Source organism: Macaca thibetana, chromosome 7 (genome assembly GCF_024542745.1).
Source record: "Macaca thibetana thibetana isolate TM-01 chromosome 7, ASM2454274v1, whole genome shotgun sequence".
Lineage (NCBI taxonomy): Eukaryota > Metazoa > Chordata > Mammalia > Primates > Cercopithecidae > Macaca > Macaca thibetana.
This window is the reverse complement of record NC_065584.1, coordinates 46,688,652-46,715,033: the sequence shown is the minus strand read 5'-3', so window position 1 is coordinate 46,715,033 and position 26,382 is coordinate 46,688,652. Positions and strand designations below refer to the sequence as shown.

Sequence of the window (26,382 nt, the reverse complement as noted above, 5' to 3'; positions counted from 1 at the left end):
GCCATAAATACAGTAGAGTCATAGCAGTAGATGCAATAGAATCTCATCATGAAACTCCATGAATTTTGAACTAATCACTTCACCAAAGCAGTGACAATACTGAAAAATGAAATGCATTGAAAATATATCTCAAGATGAAATGAAAATTCTAAGTGTTACTAAAGCTTCTGACTAATGTTCTCTGTGATAGAGATTCATTCCCTTTGAAGTTAACTGTTAATCTCAGCATTCAGAAGTAGTTTGTTTAAATACTGATTTAAAAAAGAAAAATAATTCTGAAGAGTGGTCCTTCTGGTAGACTTTCCTTATTTGTCTTTGTTTTGTTTACTTTTTCACTTTGCTCCTGCACTTTCTCATGGCACACTAGTTAATAGAACAAGTTTCTCAACCCAGACTGGCTGTTTCCACCATCACTAGCTTGGGCAAGTTACTTCTTTGTACCTCCTTATATTCTGTGAAATAAATAATATGTACCTCACAGGTTTGTATAAAGATTAAGTGAGGAAATAACTTGTGTAGAATACCACCAAGCATACAGTAGGCACCTGAAAAACAAAGATGTTCGCTGTTCTCATGGATCTCTGCCCAGAGTTCCTTTCCCATTTCTCTGTTTCTAACATCTCTCCTCTCAACCTCCTGGGCCCAATTCATGTATTTCTCTTTATGATTAGATCAACAGATATTAACACCTTGCAACTTGCTATTACCTAATCAGATTTTACCCCATTTTAGTCATTTTTTAATATTACTGTTGCTTCTCCAAGTTTTTTTTAAAAAATGCTTTCAACTTCTGGTTAGATCAACAGATATTAACACCTTGCAACTTGCTATTACCTAATCAGATTTTACCCCATTTTAGTCCTTTTTTAATATTAATGTTACTTCTCCATGTTTTTTTAAAAAATGCTTTCAACTTCTGTGTTTTAAGTTGACAGATGTTTTATTTTTTTCCAGAGAAGTTTCTATTAAATGAGTTCTATTAGTTATGTTTAAAATTAAGTAGAAAAGAATACCTGTTTAGTTAATATGGTAAAACTAAGTGATTTATAGTGGCTGAATACCTGACATCAAGGTATATCTTCTGTCACTGATTTTGGCTTTGGTGGTTTGGGGTCACTTAACTATATGCATGGCTCTTGTGGATGACCCAATTGCAGCTATTAATTGAGAGTAGAACATGATGTGTCTTGTTTAAGGAATCTATACTATGTGTTGATGTCACCCAAAATCATTTACAAATTTTTCCTTATGACTGATCTGAAAGATATGTGCTTAAACACTTTCTTATGCCATTTATAAAAGACACGAGACAAAAAGTGTGGCAGCCAGCTATTTGATCTAGTAAACCTTTTAGTTAAAAACAAAAGCAATATGAGCATTCCTATCAATAGTATATCTTTAAAACTTTTCCCGTTCATTTTATTGAGCTGATGTTCTTTTGTATGAATTTAATTAAGATATATTTCCTAACTTAATTGTATTTAGTAATCTTTTTGTTTCTTCTCTGTATTATATATAATATAATGTGTTAAAGTGCTAGTTCTTACATGAAAGTTTACTTGTGATTAAGAAAAAAATAATTTTCATAGTGAGTAGAATGGTAGTGGTCTTTGTTTTACTGGCTTAATCTGTGTGGGTTTTCCCCTATAGTAAGCTCTGTGGTTGTGTAGCTCTTAAAATATATACTAACGTTTTCTAGAAAAGAAGCAATGTTTTGTACGTTTTATTATATTTGTATCTTGTATGTGAGGTCTTCTTTGAGAGAGAAACACATGTTTGCTGAGTTCATATTTCTTAAAATATATATGATTCTTCAGACTGGAATCTAATGAAATAGTACTCCCATTTGAAAACCAAAGAGTTAAGGGTACAACAGAGGATAAAAGTGATCAAATGATTAGCTAGAGGCTAATAGAAATTCTGGAAAGAATGAAAGATATTATATTAGAAAGAAATAGGATCTCATATTCACTGAAGCTTTCTACAGCTAAAGGTCCAAAACAAATAATAGAAAATTACTGAAAGAGATGAATGTCTGAAACTTCAGAAATGCATGTGGTGTTGGGTTAATCCAAGCAAGAAAGAAAGATGGGCAGATAATAAATTACATTTTATAGGAAGTCGGCTTTCCTTGTTTTCAAGGTATTTTGTCTTTTTTTCTGTTCTCTCTGTCTCTCTCACAAGATATATTTAAGTAAATCTAGGACAGTTTCAGAAAATTCAATTCACAATTTTTGTCTTTGCACTGTATGTGTAGAGTTCTTTGGAATCGGTAAAATATTATAAAATCTCCAAATCCTTGAATGGAGAAAGTTAATCTAAACCTTCCTTCTGTTCTGTGCCAAATTGATAGCATTTTTCCTTATGATAATATGAACAATACAGAACACATTTTCACATACAATCAGTTGTAATACCCCATAACTAAAAGATTTTGCAGAAATGTCTCAGTGGGTTTTAGTCAACTCACTGAGACATAGCTATACTTCTGCTAGGGAAAAAGAAATCATTGTAAACTGAAAAAATATGTATATGTATATTTTCATCACAAAGAAGTGATTATTTAACTGTTCTAAATTTTACTTTGCCATAAATACATGTTATTTTACTAAAAAAAATTGAGAGTGTGTGTATGTTTGTAGTATTATCTATCTACATACAAATTTACACACAAACTAGCGTGTATCCTTTTTTTTCTCAAGTTAAATGGTCACATATCATTATAATCATGAAATTCGGCTCCTTTCAAATAATGTTGATTGAGAAATATACATTCTTCTTAAACTATTTGAGCCTTTTAATCAATTTTTCCCCAGATTTTTGCCACTGAAACTTGGCATTCATTTTTGTTCTTAGTTTTTGTAAGTTTTGTAAGGAGAAAGTGAAATGTTTCCTGAAAAATAAATAAGTAATAAAATTAATGTGCACACAAAGTATACTTTTTATTCTTTTTTTTTTTTTTTTTTTTTTTTTTTTTGAGATGGAATTTTGCTCTTTCATCCAGACTGGAGTGCAGTGGCGCAGTCTCAGCTCACTGCAACCTCCGCCTTCCAGTTTCAAGCGATTCTCCTGCCTTATCCTCCCAAGTTAGCTGGGACTACAGGCGCGTGCCACCATGCCTGGCTAATTTTTGTATTTTTAGTAGAGACAGGGTTTCACCATGTTGGCCAGGCTGGTCTTGAACACCTGACCTCGTGATCCGCCTGCCGTGGCCTCCCAAACACTCTATTCTTCATGGGCATTTTCTTTTTGCCCCCCGCTCCCAACATACACAAACATAATCTCTGTGGGGAAAGAGACTCTTACTCTGTTAAATTGAACTTCTGACTGCAAATCATCTGAGTTTCTATATATTTAAGTATTTAAGCTTAAACTCAAGTATTTACATATGAATGAGTTCTGTATTCTATAACCATATTAAAACTTTTCCTAGTATTTTTATAGAATTTTGTTATAGCTACATCAGAATTAGGATCATTATTAAAGTGCTACAAAAGCTAGTTATTTCTCAGACTCTGTTAGATTAAATGTGAGAAATAATGCTGGCTTCAGGTTATGATTGTAATATAGATGAACCCTGTTAATAAAATGGAATAAAAGTTGGAACTTTTGTCTTTTTAATATACTTAATGGTTTCTATTGAACTTTCTCTCTTTTTAGAGACTGATTTTAAATGTAATTCATTATGTATTCTTTTTATCCTATAATTATGTGTTCATAATGCAGGGGTGGATAGTAGAGAGGCAAAGAAAGGGACAGAGGGAATGAGACTTCTCTGTTGTGAGGAGGCATCTTTCTGTAGTAAGAGGAACAAATAATCCAGTTACTAGTCATACCTATTAAACTTCTGTGTCTATGTCAGTTGTTGCTAAACTAACCTCTAATGCCTTAAAAGAGGTGATAACATATAAGAGAGTTTTTGTAAAACTTTGTACAAATTCCATTTAAAAGTAGCCTGAAATCAAGACCCTTTCTCTTACCTAGTTTGCTTTGGACTTGGAATGTAAACAAAAGATACTTAATGTACTTAACAATTATTCTTCTCTACAGTTACTTATCTTTATTCGTGTGTGTGTGTGTGGGGGGGGGGGGTGTGTATCTCTTTGGTATAGTGTGTTATAAGTTAATCTTTCATATGTTGTCATAGCTTTAATGGACATCTGTGTTCCTAGATGGATTATTCTTTAAATGGTTAAAAAATCATAGAATTCTAATAGAAACACTTTTTATTCTTTTGCAGCTATGTCATCTTATCTTTTAATTATTAAAACAGAGTTTCCTGCTGCTATTGCAGAATTTTTGACTGGAGACTATAGTAGGTAAGAAAAAGCATTTTACATTGTGTCCATTCATTTATTAATTCAGTAAATATTTATTAAGCTGTAGTGGCAAGTAAAATAAATGTAGTCCTTGCCCTGAAGACACTTACAAATTAGGCAGAAATGAAGCAGTAATAGAATAGAAACTACTCAGCCAACGTTTATTGATTACCCATATGAAAGCACTGTTCTGTGAACCATATGAAGCACCAGATATAACCCTTGCATTCCTTGGGGATGTGAGGTAGGCTAAGACAGATCTGAGATTGAGACGCTCTTAAGGAGGAGTAAAGGGTAAATTTCTGGGGATACGCAAGACTGGGGTTGGGGATGGGAGAAGGTTGAATATACTGACAGTACAGGTCTTAAACAAAGGAGGGGAGTGAGTGATATTGCTGTCACTTCTCAGCAAATCATACTGATAAAAAATGTGGCAGTTACAATTACACATGTTTGAAATTCCTATTGTATACCATGGCAAAAAAATAAATTATTTGCAAGGACTTAATTGTTTCATTTCCTGTTTTTGAACAATATTATAAATAATGCTAAACCATGTCATATCTCTTTTATCTTTATTTAAAACAATGCATCTTATATTTGACTTGCCTCTTTATAGGGAAAAAACAAAATTAATTGTGCTTTTCTTTTCACTGTGTAGAACAAGAAAATTTTAGAAAAATGAACTTGAAAAGACAGGATAAATCATTTTAATTGCCATCAAGTTATTTCACATAGTTAAATTTCAAACCACAATACAAAACCTGTCAGACTTTTAGATTTGAATATTGGGTTGTTCTGCTTCAATAATTGAAGTTGTTCTGGAATGCAAGGAAAGATTTCAAAAATTAGTTTTTAGCTTTTACAATTCAGCTTCCATTAAAGAATTCTACTTAGATAACTGCAAATACATATTTGTAAGAAAAGTGTGGTATACTTTAGATCTGAATAGAAACCATCAAGAAAATTTAGTTTAAAAAAGACAAATAGAAGTCCTAAATGATTTTTCTTCATCAGAAGATATTGTTCATTTGTATGATACTTTACAATTAATGAGGTTTCCACATTCATTATCACATCTGATACAACTACCTTATTTTAGCTACAGTTTTATCTAGTTACATTTTGATTCTATCCTTAGGTTGATAAACAATTCCTGTTAGAAATAGCTATGTAAAATTCATTTTTGTATTTGCTGTGGAAAACATTGAGGGCACCTTCTATTACTCAAATTCTATGCGAGAAATTTATATTTTAGGGTTAAGAAATCAAGGCAATATGAGGTAGAATAAAGAGGACTAGACTAAGAGTAAGGAGATATGTGCTCTATCCATTTCATATTCAATAATCTCAGGAACTTAATTTAACTTGTTTTGACTATATAAGTTACTTGGAGCCTTAGGTTTTTTTATGTGATGTAATGGGGGTACCAATATTGCCTTCTTAAAGTTGCTGGGATGATCAAGTAAGATATATATACATATGCTAATAGCATGTGTATAAACAAGCATGTGTATACAGAAACTTATAGCTCAGTGTAAATGTGGAGAATTAAGAAATTCTAATAATTACTATATTAAAGGTGGTGTTTCCCTTTTTGCCCTGACTGCCGGGAAGCTCAGAGTCAAATGTGACACATTTGAATTAATATAACTGTATTAATTCCAACAGTTGTCACATGTGTTTTCTTTTTTCTTGGTCCTGAATTTCGTGGCTCCTATTTGTATTCTTTTATTGTCACATGTCGGTGGAAAGAGAAGGGATTGTAAATATAGTAATATTTTAGAAATAATTAAAGTAGTATGTGGCAGAACTGGTATTGAAATTTAGGTCTTCTTTCTCTAAAAGTGATATTTTTACCATAGCTTCGTTTTAAATAATTGGCAAATGATTTACATTGCTGCATTGATTTTTTGTTTGTTTTTTTTAAATAAAAATTAAAATGAACTTCCATCTCAGTCATATTAATAGAAAATTGATTAAAATGTTATTTTTACATGTTAGAAATAGATTTTTTAAATCATATACTTCAAAATGCTGTGGTCAATTTGCATCATCTCTGTTACATTTTAAAATTGTACGTCTTTTTAACAACCTTATCTTGTTTTAAATGTAATATATATTCATTTATTTTGGCTAATTATATTAACTTATTTGAACGCAGATAAATCATTAGTCTTGAAAGCTTCATGCTAGAAAATAATTAAGAAACAAATATTATGATAATTGACTTTACTATCTATAAAAGACAGTTTTTTTTCTAGATAGACTTACATGGCAGTATTCTATGAGATCAACATGATATTGATAAACTTTTATTTTAGGGTTTGATTTACAATAAATTTTAATTATGATCTTTCAGGTGTGCTAATTTTCTGGGTTATCTGCAGGCTTGGTGTACCTTTGAAATATAAATCTTTATAAAGATATCAAAATGAAACTGTGTTCATAATAATCTAATAGATGTCAGAAGCTATAATACTTATACTGAACTTTCATGATATATCTATATATTTCATAGAATAACTTACATTTTTAAAATCTATGACTGTTAAAGTTGGAAGCTCTCTGTTAACATTTAATGATCTTGTCAGGGGAATATGATTGACACAATTAAGTTGTCTTGCATTTTAGTTACATAATTGGTATTGGATGTGAGTAAGATCCTAATTCAGAACATGTGATACTCTTGTTCCATTCCTTTCGAGAATGAAATTAAAGCAACTTATAAATAAATCTGGTTTTCATTAAAATATGGAAAAATACATCTGCATGCCAAAGCATTTGCAGTACAGCTAAGGATTTATACTCTATATTTCATACTTGGAACATTTTTATCATACAGGATTAAATCCACAGATCAAACAAGTTCTCTAGGAAGTATAAAGGTTTTTACTCTAATTCTTTTGGCTTAAAGAGAATGTATATTTAGACCACAGTAGGAAAACAGGAGTTCTGTTAGATTGTTCTTTATTCCCCGCTTAGGAAAAAATTAAAGTTAGTACATTCTTCTAAAATGCTTATTTACAAAATAAATGTATCTAATATGTACTTTTTGAGATTTCTTTTTACTAGTTTGTTTTTCTCAGGTGGCAGTTTTATTTTGTAAGTTTAATAATTTCTGTTCTTTGGAAAATATCCATTGAGAAATACAATTCATTTGTCTGTGACACACACATGAAATCTAAACTAATTTTACCGTGCTTTACTGTGTTGCCTTTATTGTTAATGAATGGTAAAGAAAAGCACTGTATTTACAATTGGCTTTATTAAGATGAATTATTAAGGATAAGAAATGATTAACAATAACCAGTAGCCAAGCCAAGGATAGAGAAATTGTATTTTACAGTAAAATTATTTTTATATTAAGAATTTAAAGTTCAATCCTATGAAAAGGAGAATGCAAAGCATGATCTTGAAATAAACGAGGTAGTATCTGAAAGTATTTCCATTGCTACTGTGACTAAGATCATCATCTTCCTTTTGCTGATTTTACAGACATATAAAATGAAGTTGTTGAGCCAGATGATCTCTAAGGGCTCTTCCAGCTCTAACATTCCATAACTGTGGTTCTGAGTTACTGCTGGGAGGAGGTAAAGTTATCTTCAGTCCCACAGTTCAGTGCTTTGGTCAGTTATATGACTTTTATGGGCATTAAATGAATTGTGATCTGAAATAGTATAAAGTAAGTGGTGTTCAGAATTTCAAAAAGTGTTCCTTTATTCTTACGCAGGAGAAAAGAGTCCTGGTCCTGGGGATTAAATGCTCCCTTTTGTACGACTTCAGCTTCATGACCTTTTTTTTTTTTTTTTGGCTTATAATTTTTTGTTTTATTTTATTATGATAAGAATACTTCACATGAAATCTGCACTCTCAATAGATTTTCAAGGGTATAATGCAGTATTGTTATCTACGAGGGACAGCAAAACTAACAGATGGAATCAACTTTGGTATTCCTTTGGGCATTTTTCCTCCTGGCACTGCAACTGTCTGGGTCTAATATTGGGTCCCAGAAGGAAAGACATTTCAGACATAGAGCCCTGGGCCTTTTGCCAGCTTCAGAAATTTGGTTGCCAGGTGTTCCTCAATGAAAGATCTTTTGAAATTTCTGTTTTGATTCTTACTCAAGAGTGACTAGAAGATAAACATGTTGAGTATCATTTTTGTATTATTAATATGTGTACTCTTTTAGTACTTCCTGCATACCAGGAATTGAGGGGCATGTGCAAATGGAGAGAGCAAAGCTTCAGGCCCACTAAATCTGTAAATACTTATGCATAGGTTATAGTTTCTGGCATATGTATTTCCTAATGACACAAATTAGGGTGGAGAAGGGAAAAGTGTTGTCATGGTGCTGTTTCTGCTGCTGCTCCTTCTCTTGTTCTGTTAAAGAGGAAGTTGTCAGCACCCAACAGTAACAACTAAGTTCATATTAGAAGCCACTGGTTGAAATCCATATAGAAGAAGACTTTTGCTTAATTTAACGTGGCAGTGGGAGACTGGCTATCTGATAGAGAATGAAAGAGGATGCATTATTGCAAAGTGGGAATTTTGAGGTTATCTGCCAAACAATTTGAAAAAGTCTCTATTGGTCTTTGATGCCCCAAGCTCCCATTTTTGCATAAGTTTTACTTTGTTACTATTGTGCATGTGTATGTATGTGTATACACTTCAGTGTAAAAATCTGACAGCTACGATAAAATTTAGCAAAAAAAGCAAATAAAAATCATGCATAACATCTCTAACCTAGTCACTGTCCTTTTAATTCTTTTGAATTTTTCCCAAAAGCTTTAAAAAATATAGTTAATAATTATATTCATATCATCATCATTTTCCATTTTATTCATTGTGTTTTTTCTTAAAGCCACATAACATTTCATTGAGTATGCTGTTCTAAATATTTTCAGATGTTGGATATATATAGAATTTTCCTCCAGCTTCTCATTATTATAATAATGTATTCAACAGCTTCATGTACATAGAATTTTCTCTATTTTATTTTCTTAGAGTAGATTGCCCCTACATTTTTATTGCTCTTGCTACATATAATCATTGTTTTTCCAAGAGATAGTACTAATTGGCAAGATCACTAGCAATGTATGAAGTCCAATTGTGCCACATCCTTGAATATTTTTGTTTACTAATTTTGCTAGATTAATTGCAACAGTCTCATTATTTCTTTAATTAGCATCAGTGATTGGATTTTCTTCATGTGTATTTACTAGTTGTATTTCTTTCATGAATTGTTTCTCCTTTACATACAAATCTATTGAGGTCTTGGGGAATTAATTAACTTTAACTTTTAAAAATGTCTACATAGATATCTCACATTGAAAAATTGAAACCACATATATACAAACAAGGCGAAAATAAAAATTGCTCATATTGCTATCACATAAAAATGTCTACTTTCTGGTATTTTAAGTATATCCTTCTGGCTTTATATGTGCATCCAGTTTTGTTTTTTTCAATGAACAAATACAAAATCATGTTAACCTACCTTTTTCTCATTCTGTATTCTAATGCCTTTATATGAAAATTTTAATATTTTACAATTGGTAATTAATGCCCTTTCCTGAAATTTGGAAAAATGTATATAGAAAACTATAAAGAAGAAAAATGACCTACTATTTTACCACCCAGAGATAATGGCTATCAATACATTTTAGTTTCTTTCCATTTTTAATGCATCTATGTTTTTCCTCAAAATTATCATGCTGTATACACATATGATGTTTACTGAATATTCAGTATATTTTATTTCAAAATTATCATGGTCTTGAAGGTTTGTTTTCAATTTTTATTATTTTAAATGTTTTCAGTAAACATCTTTTTATAAAAGTCTTTGTTCTTCAGGAATAGAAAACCAAACACCGCATGTTCTCACTCGTAAGTGAGAGTTGAACAGTGAGAACACATGAACACAGGGAGGGGAACATCACAGACTGGGGCCTGTCAGTGGGTGGGGGCAAGGGGAGGGGGAGCATTAGGACACATACCTAATGCATGCAGGGCTTAAAACCTAGATGACAGGTTGATAGGTGCCGCAAACCACCATGGCACATGTATACCTACGTAACCTGCACATTCTGCACATGTACCCCGGAACTTAAAGTAAAATAAAATAAAAATTTACAAAAAGTCTTTGTTCTTATTATTTTTAGTAGTCTTTTATAAAAGTGTTTTCAAGTATATAATTATTTGAAAATTCTTTATATCTCTTGCCAAATTGCTTTCCAGAAAGATAATTTATATAATTTGCATTTTCACTAGCTTTTTGCATACCTCATCACTCCTCACTAATGTTGACTATTATCTTATTTTTAAATATTTATTTGGTAGTTGGAAATGGTGTCTCTTTGTTTTTATGCATTTCTAAATGTAAATTCATTAATAAGAATAATGGGATCCCACAAGAACATTTTAATGAAAGGAGGTGGGCTTTTCCTAATAGCTGGTTTTAATGGTTATAACTCTGTGTGTGTGTGTGTGTGTGTGTGTGTATGTGTGTGTGTCAGAACAAACAGTGGAGTCCCGTGCCTAAAGTGAACTTTTTTTTTTTAATAGATATTGGTATCTTGATGGACAAACACTGCTAATAATCATATGTGTTGGCATCGTGTTCCCTCTTGCACTTCTTCCCAAAATAGGTAAGTCTTTATAGAGCACATTATTTGTTTAGAGAAAGGAAAGAAGGGAGGGAGGGAAAGAGAGAGAAATATTAAGGGGCTTTCAAATTTCACAGTACCACATTTTTGGCAGAAGCATGGTGGTTGTGAATAATTTTAAACTTGGCCTTATTTTAGGTTGTTCAGCCTTCAGCCCTGCCTAGTTAACCTATTACTTGGTTTGCAGTAGTATTTTGTCTGCCCCACTAAAATAAAATCTTTACGGCGGAACATTAAAGAACAGCCTTTCCTTACAGTGTACCATTAGTGGTAAGCCAGTTCCAATTCTGCTGTACAGAGCTACATAAATGATCTGTGACAGATAGTTGGAATGTTGTTATTCTGAGCTCTAAGCCCCAGATACCAACCACTGTAATAGAAAACATGCCTAAGATGTATAGTTTTAGTTGTATGTTAAAATCACTTTCCTTATAAATTGCTTTTTATTTTACTGTTACTTTACAGGCTTTCTTGGCTACACAAGTAGTTTATCATTTTTCTTTATGATGTTCTTTGCTCTTGTGGTAAGTTTAAAATATAATACATTGCTTATCTCCTCACTAAAATTGGACTCATTGTGTTAATGTCTTTCTTACTTTTAACTGTTTTGCGTTGGGAAGGGTATCTCATTTTATTTCATTGTGTTATTAAAAGAACTTTTGTTCCATTAAATTATTTCCTTCATTGTATCTATTTTGAAAAGGCTTAGGTAGAACAGCATTTGAAATTCAGCATTTCTTGTGGTTAACTAGAGAGGAAAGCATGGCAATTCTGTTAAAATCTTAGATGGAGTGTAATTCTTTGTGTAGGTGTATAAATTTATTCCTGTACCATATTGTATGAAGAATCAGTCTGGTTCTAATCTGTAAAATCTATTTGAGACTAGTCATCTTAATCTTGAAACTTTATTCCATTAATGAAATAAACAGAGCTTCTGGGGCTACACTGAGGAGATCTAGTAAGAACTGGGTTGCCTGAATCTCCTATTTTGTCTGGTTTATTCAGCATAGATAAATTCTCATAAAAACACTGCTACAAATTAATATTTTTCTTCACATGTGGGATATATTCCTTATGTTTTAATAAGCTCATTTTTATTATATAAAATTATCAGATGACAAATTTAACTTATTTTGATATTATAAAATAATATAAAGATAAAAGAATTTAAATTTATTTCCTTCGAATTCTTCTAAAACATCTTAACATTCTAAAGATAGTACCTTTGTGTGAAAATTTTTAAGTCTTTTTTCTTTGTATAGCAGTTTATTCCATAATCAGTATCTAAGTGTCAAACCTTAAGTAGAATTAAACATTTTTAACGTTCCAAGAATATACATGTCCAAATGAGCTTTTCATGAGCTTGGTTCAACTCTTTCTTGTTTTTGAAAATGCATGAAAGAAAACAGCCATATGTAAGACCAGGGCAGCACATCAGTAGTTAAGCCATATTATAGAGCCAGATTTCAAAGCTGTCAAAACAACCCAGGGTGCATTTAACTTAGGCTAAGCTATCTTCTGAGACACAGGGATAAAATAACTTTAAATTATTTAAACAAAGTGGAAGTGACTCTGATTTTAGTGTATATAAGCATTTATCCTCTATTGAATGCTCTTAAAACTAAAAACATTTAACAATGTTTGCATTTAATCATTTGTTGAATTTAACAACATTAAAATCATTCCTCCTCTTCTCTCCCCAGTTGTCTGACTTATATCTTACAAATAAGTAAATTGAACATACACTTTGTAGGCTCCATACTGAAAAAGAAAAAAACTAAATATTTCCATCATAATTTGATTGTGGAGAAGTGTGGTTAGAAGTGGCCTGCATATGCAAATGAATGTATGGATATTAAAGAGAATCAGTGTAGATAACATACTGAATTTTTCTCTCACAGATAATTGACAATGCAATCATTGCATAGGTAGGAGTAATTTAGTTTTCATAGCTAATAGCTTAAAGCAGATTAAATGTATTGATATGATATGTCTACTGCAGTTTTGTTTCTGTCATGACAGATACTCTTTAATTCAATGCAGATTTCTACTGTAGCAGTCATATGGAAATAATACCCATATTCTACATTTATTGTAATGCCTTATAAACCATCTGCTCAGATTTTTACCTGTGAGCACAGTTTAAATTTAATCTACAGTGGGGCAATGAAGAACACTCTGTATGCTTTTTTAAATGCTCTTTTTAATTGGCATGTTTATTTTATTATTTATTTATTTAGAGACAGAGTTTTCCTCTGTTGCCCAGGGTGGAGTACAGTGGCACAATCTCAGTTCACTGCAACTTCCACCTCCCGGGTTCAGGCAATTCTCCTGACTCAGCCTCCCAAATAGCTGGGATTTCAGGTGCATTCTAATTTTTTTTTTTTTTTTTTTTTTTTTTTACTAGAGATGAGGTTTCACCACGTTGGCCAGGCAAGTCTTGAACTCCGGACCTCAAGTGATCCACCCACCTCAGCCTCCCAAAGTGCTGGAATTACAGATGTGAGCCACCATGCCCAGCCGCCATGTTTATTTTAGATTCTCTGAATGTTAGCTTTTAAAATACATAGTGGTTAGGAAAAGGAAACGTATGTATACTAACCCAGAATTTTGGAAGGATACCAATTTTTCATTTATTATTTTTGTCAATATGTGTTTGTAAATATGTATAGTATTTATATCCCATTTTTAAAAAATCAGTTCAGAAACTATTATTTTCTTATATTCTTTGAATAATATAAATTAAAACCTATATTTTATCTGTTCTCCCAGATCTGATTTTCATTTAATAAATTTAACCTAAATTTTTGCCCCCTCTAAAATATTTTACAATTTTAAAAATAAATTTTATCAGTGTCTCAGAATGATACCAACAAGATGGATTTACCTTTTTGTGGTAAATTTACTTTTTTTTGGTGTATTTTAGAACACAAACGAATTACCATTCGTTCTAAAAGTTCTATATTTAGTGCAGATTAGTATTCTAAGCAACGTTTTAATAGGTCAGTAATCCAATTAGACAACTTTTTTTTAAGAGACAGAATCTCTCTCTCCAGTCACCCAGACTGGAGTGCAGTGGCATGATCATAGCTCACTGCAGCCTCAAACTCCTGGGCTTAAGTGATTCCCCTGCATCAGCTTTCTGAGTAGCTAGAACGACAGCCGCATGCCACCACGCCTGTATAATGTCTTTTTTTTTTTTTTTGAGACGGAGTCTCGCTCTGTCACCCAGGCTGGAGTGCAGTGGCGCCATCTCGGCTCACTGCAAGCTCCGCCTCCTGGGTTCACGCCATTCTCCTGCCTCAGCCTCCCGAGTAGCTGGGACTACAGGCACCCGCTACCATGCCCGGCTAATTTTTTGTATTTTTAGTAGAGATGGGGTTTCACCATGTTAGCCAGGATGGTCTTGATCTCCTGACATCGTGATCTGCCCGCCTCGCCTCCCAAAGTGCTGGAATTACAGACGTGAGCCACCGTGCCCAGTCAGATAATTTTTTTTTAATGTTTGTAGAGACAGAGTCTCATTATGTTGCCCAGGCTAGTCTTTAACTCCTGTGTTCAAGCGATCCTCCCACCTTGGCCTCCCAAAGTGCTGAGATTATAGGTGTGAGCCACTGCACTGGCCTGAAATAGAGAATTATTTAAATGGATTTTAGTCAGAAGCTTTCCTTCTACTGAACACTATGTTAGACATTTTAGGGTGTGGAAATTTAACCTGGACACTAGTCTTAAGGATCTGTCAATCTAGTAGGGGAGATAAATTTCTTTTCAAACATAGAGAACAATGTGTGCAATATATAATTAAGTATTGATATATTTGCTTCAGAATAAGAGTCTCAAGAGTTGAGAGAAGAGAAGGCTCACTGAGAGCTAGAGTAAAGGAGGATTTTAAAGGAAATACAACTTGAGTTGAGCCACAAAAGATGCAAAGGGCTTAGAGCAGAGAGCAGGAAGGGAGGCCTTTTGTGCAAGTGAACAAATATTTTTAATACTTAATCTCCTTTTTGCTTTGTCATTCCAACCCCAAGACATCTTCTTACCAACCTGAGCAAGGACTTCCTGTTAATCTTTCCTCTTTGTTGTTGGGTCTCATTTCACTCCTGTTCTGTACTTCTGCTTTGGGGAACATCATCTCTATCCACCCCATACCACCATGCAGGCTTGGAGTTGGGATGGATCTTTGCAGAGAAATTAGCTGTAGTAACTAAACTATTAATATAAAATCAGGCTACTACTTATTTTTTTCTAATTAATAAAAATTAATGATAATATTGCATTTTGGAGCATTGCTTTGAAATATTTTGATTTGAAAGCTTAAGAAATAACTGATAAATGAGGCAGCTCACATACAGAATTTATCAAGGTACATGGTGCACAGCAAGTGCTCAGTAAATGTTTTTTTCTGCCAACACTACCATTGTTAGTAAGGTGAAAATGTAAGAAACTGAATTTGGGCCAGTGCAGTGTGGCTCACACCTGTAATCCCAGCACTTTGGGAGCCTGGGACAGGCAGATCACTTGAGCCCAGGAGTTTGAGACCAGCCTGGGCAACATGGCAAACTCTCGTCTCTACAAAAAACACAAAAATTAGCTGGGTATGATGGCCACGCACCTGTAATCCCAGCTACTCAAGAGGCTGTGGTGGGAGGATGGTTTGAGCCTGGGAGGTGGAGGTTGCAGTGAGCTGAGATTCTGTTACTGCACTCCAGACTGGGTGACAGAGTGAGACCCTGTCTTAAAAAAACAAGAAAAGAAACTGAATTTGGAGCAGTTTCACCCTCACCCCATCCTCATCCTTTTTTTTTTTTGGAAAACCTATCAAGATAATGATGGTGAGATTATTGCTTTTGATTTTGTTATTTTCTTTTGGTAAGTTGACTGTTTCATTTTATGTCATATTGAAACTTACCTAGAAATGTCAAAGCAACTTGTCTAGTTTATCCTTATACAGTAATTTTTTTCTTGGTGAGGTTTTTAATTAAAAGTGATTCTTTAGTTCACTCCTTAACTTAATCCTAAAAGTATGTGTTTGCCTTATATTTGTTTTGTCAGTGTGTAAAATTTTGATTAAATTAGTCAAAATCCAAAACTGGGTAAATACAAAGTAGGAATAGAAATAGTGTTTACGTATTGGTCTCCTACAAAGGACAAATACTTTATTCTTTCTTGTCCCTTTGTGCACTGGGATTCAGCCTGGAGCAAACATTTACAGAGTAATTATGTGCCCTGAAACAACAGCAACAATGGTAATATTGACAGAGCCACAGCTATAGGTCTAATAACAAGATGGCCACAATTAAGAGTAAAAACGTGAAACATTTTCATTGATTAATTCTGGGAAACAGCATCCCTCTGGATTTCTTTTAATGTTTTTTTTTTTTTTTTAATGTATTTTTACCAGCTGGAGTTCCCTAGCTATATGCTCTTATTCCAGCCAGCTTTCTCCACATTCGCCAAAAATAATTCAAATCTGTAAAAGTAAGGAGGGGCAGCACTTAATGCATACATCAGAAATCCCTGAGCTTCTCCTGTGTATAACGTCTCTACTTATTTCTTCCTGTGGCCTTTCCGTAAACTGCTATTAAATGTTTCTCTATTCACTAATACCTGCTCCACAAATAACCATATTCCTGTATGACAGTCACTGAAAACATCATGTTCCTATTTTTAGTTGCACTTAAAAAAAAAATGCCTTGATGATGTTGGAATTTTGAAAGTTGACACAAGAGTACCCTTAGTCTTTAATGGGGGAGATTTCTACTTAACACCCTGCAGTCTCCAACCCCCTCCCTGCCACAGGTGACCTTGTTAAATGTTGACCCCATTCTAACCAGGAAAAGTCACAGAAGCAGAGAGTCTTCTATTAGCATCTGATTTGATATGGCATGAGATTAATTGAAATGATACTGACCTATTTAAATTCAGTTTCTTACTCGTTTTATAAGAAATGATCTGAGTGCTGATTCTGTTTACTTTTTTAGGTAGTAATTAAAAAATGGTCCATCCCTTGTCCTCTGACATTAAATTATGTAGAGAAATGCTTCCAGGTAATAGCTGATATTTTCTTTTCAGTTTCTTCCTTTTTATTTTAAACTAAAAAGAAAAGAAAGACTAATGATTCTTTTCTGATTAATGAAAAAGTAATGGCTATATTGCATTTTAGAACTTTGTTTTGAAATACTTTGATTTGAAAGCCTCGTAATAATAAATTCATCATTTTTATTGATATATTCTGAAATTTAATGGCTGTTGGTTTCTCTTTTTCCCCTCAATACTCTTAAACAGATTTCAAATGCTACAGATGATTGTAAGCCAAAACTCTTTCATTTCTCCAAAGAGGTGTGTAAGTTATTAACAGATACTTTTAGTTGATTTTTCACATTTCAAGTTTTAAGAGGTTTGTGTAACAGGGTCTCTTAGGTCTTTGTACCTGTAACTAATTAATTTTCATGAAAGTGCTAAGTATAGGATTGCCTACCAGAAGAATACTATTATTTAACACAGGGTGGCCTATTATGAAACAGCCACCTTTTTTTTTTTTTTCCCCTGGCATGCCTTTAAATGGAGCCTGTTGTAAATGGGCCTCTGCCTAAAAGAACAGATTTACCGAATGTCTGGTCTGGCCAATAAGGTCCTCTGTGTATACAGACTTCCTGTTGCCCTCTGGACTTGTAAAGCTAAATAGCCAATTATATCAAAAACTCTTCCCCTGTGAGTAGAACCTTGGTCTGTAGCTAAACAGCCTCATCATTGGACTAGGGATTGAGCACTGCCAATATATCTTCTGGCCAACATTCCAAAGTTGAAATTTATGATGCCAGGAGTAGAGACTAGGAGACCAAGTCCCTTTGCCTTCTCTAAGAGCTGTAGGATACTGGAAATGCCTGTAAGAGCCCCTAAGCATCAGCAGAGGAGACAAGAACTGTGACATGGATGGTCTCTGCTTTACCACTCTAGAAGAGCTCAAAGTCTTCCCTGTTGCTGCAAGCCTCTTCGTCTATACTTTCTGACTCTGCTGAAATGCTATTTTGTATAGGTCCCACATGCTAGAATCCCCCCTGCTCATGTACAACTCTATTACTGTAGAATGTTGGTGTGGTTACTTCACCATGCAGAATTTTCCTTTTTATCTTTAGTTTTTAAATGAGAAATATCTCTCTGGTCCAAAAGGGAGATTACCAAATCTTTTACATGGTAAAGACCTCCAGGTGCCTTAAAGATCTAGGTAGGATAATTGACAAGCCAGGAAATTGAGCAATATATGAAATAGAGAATTTGTGAATTAAACTCTCATTTTCCTAGTCCAGCCTCAGGAAACACTACAACTTCCTCTCTCCTAAACCCCTTCAGATATTTTAAGACTCTAGGCATTATGTCCCAAGATAGGTCTTCATTTCTGGAATTTCTTTTGTTTAAGAGCCTAAAGTTAGTTAAGTGGAAATTTTTTTAGAGCAGAAATGAAAAAATAGATCACCATCATCTATTTGGTAAAGATGGTATTTTCACTTAAATGGTAACTTCTTTTGCTTTACTCTGACTCTTAAGTATTCTAATAATAAAAACAAAACCTTATACTTGTATATTACATTGGATCTCTTAAGAGTTTGTAGGTCTAGAATAAATGATATTCATTCCCATTGAAAGAGATCCTAATCAAAGATGCTGGCAATATTAAAATGTGATTAATATTTTCGGTATTCCCTTGGATTAAGTTCATGGAAGCAGGTTCAAGAGTATTAACTATTAGTTCTGCTTAGAGTAAAAAGATACGTTTAAATGGTGCATACATTTAGAAGACTGAGAATTTAAAAAGAACATTTCTAAAATGTTATTTTATCTCATTTAAATATTATTTATCTTATGTAATTTTAAAAATCTTATCCAGATAATGTAAAAGTAGTGATTGTAGTAAAAGCAACATGGTATGGGAAACCAAACAAAAAATATTCTGGCTAGTACAGGCAAGCCTACTTCAAATAAAATATTTGCTGGTGATCACAAGTGTTTTCTCTTTTAAAAAATTCTTATTTTATAAAGAGAGGACTCATTAAAGATGAAATAAATGTAATCAAATTGATTTTTTAAAGAACTGAGTTTTTTGTCAAATGAAATAATGGCTTCAATAGAGCGACATTTAATAATTTTGTCTTTTTAAAATTTTTTTCAGAGTGCATATGCCTTACCAACCATGGCTTTTTCATTTCTCTGCCATACCTCAATATTGCCCATATACTGTGAACTTCAAAGGTACTGTAGAATCCTGGAATATTTTAAATATATTGTGTTTCTTTTTACCTCTAGGGCTTTCAGATTGAATGACATTCTCTTTTATTAATCCTTTCCTCTCATCAGTGGATCCTAAGTGTTAGTTTAAAACAAAACAAACTAGAGTTAGTTCTGTTCAAGGTGAGAATGTTTCCTACAAGTGTAATCTTTGAGACTGGCTCACACCTGTAATCCAAGCACTTTGGGAGGCCGAGGCAGGTGGATCACCTGAGGTCAGGAGTTCAAGACCAGCCTGGCTAACATGGTGAAACCCCGTCTCTACTCTATTTTGTATTTCTAAAAATACAAAAAAATTAGCCGGATGTGGTGGCAGGCACCTGTAATCCCAGCTACTCGTGAGGCTGAGGCAGGAGAATTGCTTGAACCCAGGAGGTGGAGGTTACAGTGAGCCAAGATCACACTACTGTATTCCAGCCTGGGCGACAGAGTGAGACTCTGTCTCAAAAAAAAAAAAAAAAAAAAAAAAAAAGCAGCATAATTTATGTGTACTAATTTCAAATGAGGAATTCTAGTGTGTAGTTATTGATGAAGTTGTTCTTGAATGAGGAATTCTCTCGACCAGCTTAGGACATACTTACTTCTTTACGTATAATTCAGATCACTTATTCTACCTTTGCCATTTTTGTCTTTTAGTCCTTCAAAGAAAAGAATGCAGAATGTTACCAATACAGCAATTGCTTTAAGTTTTCTCATTTATTTTATATCTGCACTCTTTGGCTACCTCACTTTTTATGGTAAGTACATTTTAAAATTATAGATGACAAAATAATAGTTACATAGATGGCCTCACGCCAATGTATAGACTTTACTGATGCCTTTTATTACTAAGTTAATTTGTTCAGGTCACCAAATTACAATGCAGAACTGTGGTAGTTCTTGAGGCCTAAACAATTGGATTATCTTTCTTTTAGAAAGGTAGTTCAGGTTTAAGATTAATGACTTCTTAGATGAAAATTTTCTTAAACACTTAAGTAAAACGTCAGGCTTAGGGACATTGATTCTTCCTATAAGAAAAAATGTGCAATTTTAATGATTCTGTTTTTCTTAAATTTTGAATTCAATATATTAGTCTAATTCAGAAATGTGGGGGTTGGGTGAGTCAGTCATCTTAATTGCAAAAGAACAAGTTGAGAAAGGAAAGGGTTTTACACTGGGCTCTAGCTGTATACTTAGATGTCAGACATCTCTGCCTTCAGACCTAATTATCACAGGATTCAGCAGATGTGCATTCTATGATGCACCATGACCTTTCTCCTTAATTATTTTTACAGGTTCTTTTAAATTTATGCAACAAAAATAAAATTGTGTTTTATTTCTTTTGCAAAAACAGTCTGCTTTGTATGTTGATTTTTTTTTCCTCTTCTGATAAGAACCTCAAGAAAAAGTAAACTTCTGTGTACACCATCAGGAAAAGCATTATTTCCAATGTGAGCATGGTGCCTGCTAGAGACACTACGAAGAAAGTTAAAACAGATTGTCAAGCTTTTCTGCTCATCATTAATAAAACAAAATTACTTAAATATATAAACTTTATTTTTAGATGTTGGGTTTGTTAGTTTTTATACAGACTTGAACTCAATAAGACTTTTCTGTGTCAATAAGATACTATAACAGGGTCTCTTGGGATCCAAATATGTTTTTTATAGTGGAATAGCTATATATTTCTTTTATTAAAATTGCCACCTGGCACAAACACTGTTATATTTAGGGATCCTCAGCAATGAGAAAAAGTCCCAAAAAACTGACCTCCTTCTTCTCCTTATGGATAAATATAACTATCTAGAAGAAACCTCAGATGGCTTGCCAATATCCAGGCTGGCTGAGAAACTGTTACATGAATCACCATTAGGTGCTTAGAAGCTGTATTAAATTGTAGCTGTATGGCCGGGCGCGGTGGCTCAAGCCTGTAATCCCAGCACTTTGGGAGGCCGAGGCGGGCGGATCACAAGGTCAGGAGATCGAGACCACAGTGAAACCCCGTCTCTACTAAAAATACAAAAAATTAGCCGGGCGTGGTGGCGGGCGCCTGTAGTCCTAGCTACTCAGGAGGCTGAGGCAGGAGAATGGTGTGAACCCAGGAGGCGGAGCTTGCAGTGAGCCGAGATCGCGCCACTGCACTCCAGCCTGGGCAACAGCGTGAGACTCCGTCTCAAAAAAAAAAAAAAAAAAAAAAAAAAATTGTAGCTGTATTAAATTGAAAGGGATGTGGAGTAGGGATGGAAGCTAATACCTTTATTGAGCTAACATTTAAGCAAGTGGCATGTATTTTATATATACTGCCTAACTTAATCGTTATAACAACTCTGCAAGCTAAGTGTAGGTTCATTTAGGTTGAGTAATTAGACCAGATACTTGAAGCCAATTAATAGTGGAATTGGGATTTGAATCTAGTTTTGTCTCTCTCCAAAGCCAGTGCCTTTATTGCTGTGCTGTCTCCTCAGAAACTGTGCTGTAGAAGCCAGATTTCCTTTATTCCAAGTTTTTGTTAAGGTGATCGATCTTTTAGGAAAAATATGACTCACTTAAGCTGTAGGCATCCATCTATGTATGTATCTACGTGTAATCTATCTATCTAACATTGTTGCTTGAACACAAAGGCTAAAGGTTTTCATCATGTAGATGGCATGTTTCCTAGACAAGGATTTGCTTAGTTATCAAGTAAAGCCATTATGTTGTCTCTGATTTAATCCCTTCTCCACCAATGCAAATTCTTCAGAGTATGCAAATTTTATATAATGGAGAAATACACATCTAAGAAAATCACATGGTAGGTAGGTAGGCAGATAAATGGGTGGATGACTAGAGATAGATAGATAGATAGATAGATAGATAGATAGATAGATAGATAGATAGAAAGAATAAATGATACAAAAGTAAGTTATTCTCCAAAGACAGAAGAGGCAGATATTGATTTGCTCTTGGATTGTGAATCATAACCAAGAAAAGCCTTTGATCATATCTTTCATAACAGGAGCTTTGTGTCATAGGAAGAAATTGCTGATGGAACCTGAGATCTTATCATAAGGGCTAGCCTGAACTGTAGGCTTCTAATTCGTTTTATAGATGAGCAACTAAAGCCCAGAGAGGCAAAGTGACCTGTCACAGAATTAAAGGCAGGTGTCCTGAATACTAATCCAGTGTTCTTTCTGCTACTTTGTGATAATCTTTGTAAACTTAATACCCTGTTTGACAATGTGTATTAAACAGGCCCACCTCCTGACTTCAATGGCATATATAACTTGCAGAGCACCATTAGGCCCTTTCTGAGATTTGTAGAGATTTGTCTGAATCCGGGGAAGCATGCGGTACTCTATCCCTCACATATGTTATGGCTCAGTTAAGAACACAGAGTGACTGGCTCAGAAGAAGGGTTTTCATCCTGGGAAAGTAGAAAGTGGACATGTGACATCTATGTTGAATTTGTAATAAATCTAGTTCTTCAAGATTCAGGAGCTGCTTTGGATCCTTTTATCCAGAGCTCCCAAAGCTTAATTTCTAAATTTGTCAGATTAAAGGGACCTATAGGTAATGTACCTAGATTAATGATACTTGCTCTGATTACAGCTGTGAAAGAAAGAGAAAAGGGTTCCTCTGGTGAGCCAGGCCAATGCCCAAATGTTGCATAATAGCCAGGCCATTTAAAAAGTCTATGAGGTTGTTAGGCAAGAAGTGTTAATAGCTCATTTTATGATTCAGAAAATGGAAATAAAATAGTTTGCCATATTTCTCCAAAGACTCACAAGTATCTCACAGATTTGGAAATAGAATCCAGATTTCCTAGCTCTTCTTAGTCTCCTACTTAGTCCAAAACCCACATTGTGTAAAGTATGTTTTTGATACTTTGGACAATTCATTTCTCTCCTGTTTCCATTATCACTAGTCTAGTTCAGATTCTCTTTACCTCTCAGTGATTGTAACAGTAGCTGTTATGCCTGTTTGGGGTCTCTTTTTCTTCCTATCCATACTCCTGCTTAGTTCAGATCATAATACACTGTTCTTTGTAAGTCATTGTTGCATTTCTGTGGCCTACCAGATTGAAGCCACACCATGCAGAACTATATTACTAGGTCTTAAATGTATTTCCAGCCCTATCACCCACACACTGTTTCATCCACTCTAGTACTTACTAGACCACTTATTTTCTCAGAGGCAGATTCCCTTTGCTTTTGTTTGTGCTGCTCCTTGCTTCTAGAGAATCTCTTCCCCCACATCTTTGAACATCAGCACACACGCATTGACTCATGTAATGTTCTCAGTAACCCTGTAGTTCAGCATATTACCATCCCCATTTTAAAGATGTAGGAACTGAGAGACTCAGAGAAGTTAAGTTAGTAGTAACTGGTGGGATTTGAACATGTTCTGTGTCATCACAGTTTAGAATCTCCATAGCTCTTGTTTAGAACTCTCTGGCCACTTACATGTGTGTATCACACTTTCTGTCATATCTATATGTATTCATCTTATCTCTTCTCAAAGTTCCCTGAGAACAGAGGTATGTTTCCTTTGGTTGTTGATTTCCCTCAAAGAATCGTTTCTAAAACACTCTCAAATTAAAAAGCACCATTTTATTTTAAGTACAAACTGATACTTTCCCACAAAACACTGATATCCAGTGTTTCTGGCACCCTCAGTCTTCTTTCCCCTTGTCTTGAGTTGAGGTGAGGGAGACATTGTGAGAATGCAAGAACGCTGTGGAGCAAAGCTTGGTTGGCATGTATAAATCCTATTGCTGACCACCACACACTGGCCTACTAAGTAAGACATTTCCCTAACACTTCTCTTTTTTATCTAAAACATGAATCCACAGATGAAATGTAACATGCACCAAACTCTGAGATTCTAGAAAACACTGTGGTATTGAGGAAAAGATACTGGCTCTAGCACCAAAAAGAAGTAGGTGTATGGCACTGCCACTTTGTGTTATGTGATCTTAGGCAAATCATTAAACACCTTTGGACCTGCCTATGTGTTAATATTGTTATCATAGGGACTAAATTCAACAACACATGTGAAAGCACTTTATAAACAAACAGCACAAATGGTCAAACCCTTAGATTATGGAAAGGTTCCAAAGAGATAATTTAGTATACATATTCATTGTCATATTTTAATTTTAGAGGTTCTGCTTATTCTGGTTTTTATTAAAAGAAAAAGTGTTAGGTTTCAAGAAGATATTTAATTAATGTCTCTGTTTCATAGGCTAGGGGAAAGGCCAGGATTTGGTAATGGGAATCTAAAATCTGTTACCATCCATTAGTGCAAAGGAAAATAATTTTTTTACTATTGATATCTGAGTACTTTATAATGTAATCCTTATTATTTTATCTACAGACAAAGTGGAGTCAGAATTACTAAAAGGTTATAGTAAATACTTACCACATGATGTTGTTGTCATGACTGTGAAGTTATGCATACTATTTGCTGTGCTTTTGACAGTCCCTCTAATCCACTTCCCTGTAAGTACTCTTAAAGGGTTTTGTTGCCTAGTATGGACGCTTCCTAATAGGGCAACACTAATTCTTTGCAGAATAGAATGCTTGAATCACATCTAGTCTTGTATATGTTATTCACTTGTCAAGTAATTGATCAAAGACTTCATACTTGCATATGGCCCCATGAAAGCATAAAAATAACAGTGAGCCACTAAGCTAATTTGTGCTTTTTGAGATTTAGTTTAGCTTTCCGTTCTCCCACAGCATTGTTTCCAATTTAGAAACTATAGTTCTTCTAAAGTTTTGGGGTTTTTTCCCCTCTTTAATTCTGTATTCTGTTTTCAAAAAATATGTGCATGAAGAGGAAAAAGTCAAGTCAGCAAAAATAAGCTCCTCTGGTTTATTGTAAATTTATTTTCGCTTAAGCATTCTAGTTCAATCTTGGTCAAAATATTTTATTTGCTCTAGAATTGTAATTCAAGGGACAAAACAGATTTTCATTGCATCTGGTTGCTATATATAAGAGTCTTAAGAGTTTCTGAGAAAATGGGAACAAAGGCTTTGGATATAAATGCATCTGCATGGATGTCTTAAGTCTCTAATGCTGAGTTTTGTAAGAACTGGGCCTTCAAGCCTCCTCCCTGTGTGGGCTGCAGTGCCAAGATTACAGCAGGGACTGGATAAATTTTTTGGGGATGTGACCACCTGCTGTTCCCTTAGCAGTGGGAAGTGTAGTGAACTATATTTTCATATTTACAGACTGTAAAACATATAATATAAAATAAAATAGTAAGTGATATTTCTTTCCCATGGCATGATTTCTTTTTCTTTTATAAATTGTCTGTCTTTTTTTAATCTGTTGAATTTAATGAAAATGATTCTTTGAGTTTTTTTCATATTTTTATTATTGGTAATTTAAAAAAATTATGCAACCTAAAAAAATTGCATGTGAAAATTTTTTCTAGCATTAAAGCTAGGTATTTTTATGAAGCTTACACAGAAGGGGTTAGTATATAAACAGTTTATGTGTATAAACACCTTATAATAATAGTTTATGCTGTATTTTTGGAATCTAAATGATGTAGGAGGCAAAAATATCACGGTTATTGTATATGTTTCTCTCAGCAAATATTTGGACTTTGACATTTCCTCTTTGCTATATGTTTCTTTTTCTGTAATACAGGCCAGAAAAGCTGTAATGATGATGTTTTTCTCCAATTTTCCATTCTCGTGGATTCGCCATTTTTTGATCACTCTAGCACTCAATATTATCATCGTTTTACTTGCAATATATGTTCCTGACATTAGAAATGTATTTGGTGTAGTTGGTAAGTTTTCTGTTTCAAAAAGTTCATGTAATAAAATTGATAAAATTGTTACCCAGCCTCACATCTGAATCCAACAATATCCTCTCTTTTTTTCCCTCCAATTTAAAGGTGCCAGTACATCAACATGTTTGATTTTTATATTCCCAGGATTGTTTTATCTTAAACTTAGCAGAGAGGATTTTCTCTCGTGGAAAAAATTCGGGGTAGGTTGTTTTTATTTCTTTCTTTTAAGACTTCTATTTTAAGAAATAGTTTGTCAGTTTATATTATTTTACATACATCAAGAAAATCAATATATTTTAAAATATAAAATACATTATTTCAGAGAGTAGAGGCTTAACAAATAATC

At 33.9% G+C, this 26,382-nt stretch overlaps 2 protein-coding genes across 3 annotated transcripts in view; one reads left to right on the top strand and one right to left on the bottom strand.

Annotated features, from left to right (window-relative positions):
- The window catches only part of DHRS7 (dehydrogenase/reductase 7), a 977,513-nt gene that overhangs the window by 873,147 nt on the left and 77,984 nt on the right, over positions 1–26,382 (bottom strand). The gene's annotated exons all lie outside the window — the stretch shown is intronic.
- SLC38A6 (solute carrier family 38 member 6) overlaps positions 1–26,382 on the top strand; it is a 102,997-nt gene that overhangs the window by 36,047 nt on the left and 40,568 nt on the right. The window contains exons 6-15 of one of the 2 annotated variants that reach the window (XM_050797803.1): positions 4,241–4,319; positions 10,887–10,969; positions 11,453–11,511; positions 16,969–17,034; positions 17,273–17,326; positions 19,155–19,234; positions 19,907–20,007; positions 24,605–24,729; positions 25,889–26,033; positions 26,142–26,236. In XM_050797803.1, coding sequence (XP_050653760.1) covers positions 4,241–4,319; positions 10,887–10,969; positions 11,453–11,511; positions 16,969–17,034; positions 17,273–17,326; positions 19,155–19,234; positions 19,907–20,007; positions 24,605–24,729; positions 25,889–26,033; positions 26,142–26,236 — 887 coding nt within the window. The remainder of the gene's footprint in view (positions 1–4,240; positions 4,320–10,886; positions 10,970–11,452; positions 11,512–16,968; positions 17,035–17,272; positions 17,327–19,154; positions 19,235–19,906; positions 20,008–24,604; positions 24,730–25,888; positions 26,034–26,141; positions 26,237–26,382) is intronic. The other variant, XM_050797804.1, reaches the window with a different exon arrangement.